The sequence below is a fragment of the Fulmarus glacialis genome, unplaced genomic scaffold, assembly GCF_000690835.1.
Source record: "Fulmarus glacialis isolate BGI_N327 unplaced genomic scaffold, ASM69083v1 scaffold3647, whole genome shotgun sequence".
NCBI classification, from domain to species: Eukaryota; Metazoa; Chordata; class Aves; order Procellariiformes; family Procellariidae; genus Fulmarus; species Fulmarus glacialis.
The window spans coordinates 42,084-46,172 of NW_009222499.1; the positions used below are offsets into that span (position 1 = coordinate 42,084).

General features: G+C 42.8%; 1 protein-coding gene across 1 annotated transcript in view; it reads left to right on the plus strand.

Moving 5' to 3' along the window:
- LOC104079421 (catenin alpha-3-like) overlaps positions 1-3,401 on the plus strand; it is a gene marked incomplete at its 3' end in the record, with an annotated part of 40,216 nt that extends 36,815 nt beyond the window's left edge. The window contains exon 5 of the mRNA XM_009581456.1: positions 3,282-3,401. Coding sequence (XP_009579751.1) covers positions 3,282-3,401 — 120 coding nt within the window. The remainder of the gene's footprint in view (positions 1-3,281) is intronic.
- Between the last annotated feature and the right edge of the window lie 688 nt (positions 3,402-4,089).

Genomic DNA, 4,089 nt, shown 5'->3' on the forward strand with positions numbered 1-4,089 from the left:
TGTCGTCTCCTCTGTGACTACCCCACCTCCCCAGGTGCCCTTGCACAATAGTTATGAGGATCTGCTAGTGGAATCAAACAATAACGAGGATGGTGGTTCATCTAGCTTGGAGGTGTCACTGAGGTTAAGTTGACCTACTCCCTGCGTCAAAACTGCTTCCGTAAAGAAAAAAAGATGGGTCATTGCCCTAGGAGACTCCCTTCTGAAGGGAACAGGAGGCCCAATATGCAGACTGGACCCACTTCTTAGGGAAGTCTGCTGCCTCCCTGAGGCCCGGGTTAAAGAAGTGAAGAGAAAGCTTCCTACCCTGGTAGGTAGCCCTCAGATTACTATCCATTATTGATTTTTCAGGTAGACAGCGATGAAGGTGCAACAAGAAGTCTGAGGGCAATCGAGAGAGACTTCAGGGCCTTTGGACGACTGATGAAGGGTTCAGGAGCACAAGTAGTGTTCTCCTCTATCCTTCCAGTTGCAGAGAATGATGAGGAAAGAGGGAGAGCCAGCACATCAATACCTGGCTCTGAGCCTGGTGTCACTGGCAGAATTTTGGGTTTTTTGATCATGGGTCGGTCTACACGACACCAGGCTGGCTGGCAACAGATGGGGTACACCTGTCTCATGGGGGGGAAAGGATCTTTGCACAGGAGTTAGCAGGGCTCATTGAAAGAGCTGTAAACTAGATTTGAAGGGGGAAAAGCATAAAACCAGGCTCTCTAGAGATAAGCTTGGGGGTAGCATCCCAATGTTTGAGGGATGGTGTGCTAGTGAGGTCCTTTGGTCTGCCATCTCAGTGGAGGTAGGGGATGGAGATCCATGCGGCAGCAAAGACGCAAGGGTTATGGATGTGTTAGAAACCATGCAAGTGCCTGAGAATGGTCACGTAGGAATTAGGGCTTCTTCCACCAAAAAGGTAGTGGGATCAATAGCCCAACTGAAGTGCATCTACACCAGTGCACGCATCATGGGCAACACACAGGAGGAGCTGGAAACCATTGTGCAGCAGGAAAACGGTGATATAGTTGCCATCATGGAAACATGGTGGGATGACTTGCACAACTGGGGTGCTGCAATGGATGGCTATAAACTCTTCAGAAGGGAAAGGCAAGGAAGGAGAGGCGGTGGGGTCGCCCTGTATATTAAGGAGTGTTTTCATTGTCTAGAGCTTAATGATTGTGACGATAGGGTTGAGTGTTTATGGGTAAGAATCCGGGGGAAGGCCAACAAAGCAGATATCATGGTGGAAGTCTGTTATAGACCACCCAACCAGGATGAAGAGGCAGAGGAAATATCCTATAAACAGCTGGGAGAAGTCTCACGATTGCTAGTCCTTGTTCTCGTGGGGGACTTCAACTTACCAGATGTCTGCTGGAAATACAATACAGCAGAGAGGAAAGAGCCCAGGAGGTTCCTGGAGTGTGTGGAAGATAACTTCCTGACACAGCTGGTGAGTGAGCCAACTAGGGAAGGTGCCCCGCTGGACCTGTTTGCGAACTGAGAAGGACTTGTGGGTGATGTGATTGCTGGAGTCTGTCTTGGGCATAGTGATCACAAAATGATAGGGTTTTTGATTCTTGGAGAAGTAAGGAGGGGGGTTAGAAGAACGGCTACCTTGGACTTCCAGAGGGCAGACTTTGGCCTGTTTAGGAGCTTAGTTGACGGAGTCCCTTAGAGGGCAGTCCTGACGGACAAAAGAGTGCAGGAAGGACTGGCAATCTTCAAGAAGGAAATCTTAAAGGTGTGGGAGCAGGCTGTCCCTGTGTGCTGAAAGACGAGCAGGCGGGAAAGAAGACTGACCTGGCTGAACAGAGAGCTTTGGCTGGAACTCAGGAAAAAAAGGAGAGTTTATGACCTTTGGAGGAGTTTATGGCACCGCGAATCCTGTGTTCAGTTTTGGGCCCCTCACTACAAGAAGGATATTGAGGTGCTGGAGCGTGTCCAGAGAAGGGCGACGAAGCTGGTGAAGGGTCTGGAGAACAAGTCTGATGAGGAGTGGCTGAGGGAACTGGGGCTGTTTAGCCTAGAGAAAAGGAGGCTGAGGGGAGACCTTATCGCTCTGTACAACTACCTGAAAGGAGGTTGTATGAGGTAGGTGTTGGTCTCTTCTTCCAAGTAACAAGCGATAGGACAAGAGGAAATGGCCTCAAGTTGCACCAGGAGAGGTTTAGATTGGGTATTAGGAAAAATTTCTCCACTGAAAGGATTGTCAAGCATTGGAACAGGCTGCCCAGGGAAGTGGTGGGGTCACCATCCCTGGAAGTACTTAAAAGATGTGAGGATGTGGTGCTTAGGGACATGGTTTAGTGATGGACTTGGCAGTGCTACTTTTACGGTTGGACTCTATGATCTTAAAGGTCTTTTCCAACCTAAAGGATTCTATGATTCTCTTCTGTAATTTCTTCTCTACTTGTGGTCCAGCTTTCCTCAGAGGAAAAATCAGTCCAAGTAGTTACCCAGTAGTGCCACATAGAGCAAAATTAGTAAAGGAATACTACTTCTCAACTTCCAGAAACTATGTTCAAAGTACTTTGAAAAAGGGGCAGGCAAAAAAGAGCTTCTGTAGATCTTTTATGATTATTTACATTTGGTTATTGGTGAGAGAGAGAAAAGAATAAGTTCAGGAGTAATAGTATTTCTTCTCACCTCTAGATAGTAAAAGTGTCAGTTAGGTTTTCTTGCCATTCACCCAAAAATGGTGGTTCACACTGGTAGCAGAATGATACAGAAAAATCCAGATGTGGTTTTAAGTTTAAAACATGTTCTGATAACCTTTGTACGTCCAACACAGATTTTTCTGTTTTCCTGTTGATGGCAGTGAAAAGAGCATATGTATGTTCTTAAGTAAATTAACTTGATAAAGAGTACCCTGTTATATATAAGATCTACTGTTATGCTTGATAGAATGAGGAGTTCACGGCTTGTGTAAAGTTGCATATGCTTTTATTAGTTGGAAAAAACCCATAAAACTGTATGAATATATTCTATCCTGTAACATGGCACAGAAAAAGAACTAACCTTTAGAGATTGTGTTGATTGTTAGTATTTGGTCTTATGCAAGTCTGACCTATGAAGTTAGAGGATTTAATTTAATTAGACAGGGCATATGTACTATGCTTTGAACTCTGGGATTGATTTCAAAACAAAATTGTAGGAATGTCTAGAAGATGGTATACTCAAGAGGTGACACAGCTCCATAACATTAGTATTAGTAGAATAAAATCGTAATACAGTGAAAGATACAGCAACTGTGTGAATTATGGTATTTGTTTTTTTTACCATCACAGTTTCAAAGAACATTTGAATCTTTAAGAAATGTATCCAGTAAATCTGATCTACAGAAAACCTACCAGAAGTTTCGAAAAGATCTGGAAAATCTTGATTATTTGGCATACAAACGTCAGCAGGTAAGAACATGGAAGCTTGGTAGGAAGACATAGAATACTGGGCATAACATGGTGGGTGGTAAAACTGATGTCTTTGCTAGAGTTATTGTTCTGTCAGTAGGGTTTTATGCTTTGTGTAACGTCATCATGTAAGCCAGTAGGAGAGGTGACAATTCTATTTAATGCATATGATGTTGGACTGCATGGTTTTTGATTTCTCAACAGAGAGAAAGATAGGTAAAGCAAGTAAGTGAGACTTAGCAGACTATTATACTTTGCATTAAGATGTAACAAATTTTTTTTTAATTACAGGGCATAAAAGTACTGTTTGGATTTTTTGACTCGAAAAATGAACTAAGTCCACATAAGTTAATGGAATCAAATATTGACTGTCTATGCAAACCACTGATTTTTTTTTCTTCTTTAGAAATGAATTTACAAGGCTAGATTGCATAAAACTTTGAAGTGTACACTGTCTTTGACTTGTGCTTGCAAGATCAAGGTTAAATTGAATTGTTAACATGTATTTAATGTTGGACATACTTTCTGGCATTTATGCATGGCTTCTGTGAAAATGTCAGCTCTCATAATAGGTCTTCGTTTCTTTTTTGTGTTCTTGGTAAAATAAGACTTTGTCTCTTTTAGAGCATACTGATGAAATGCTCTAACATTTCTACATGGGAGTTGTGTTGGTTTATATTTTTCAGAA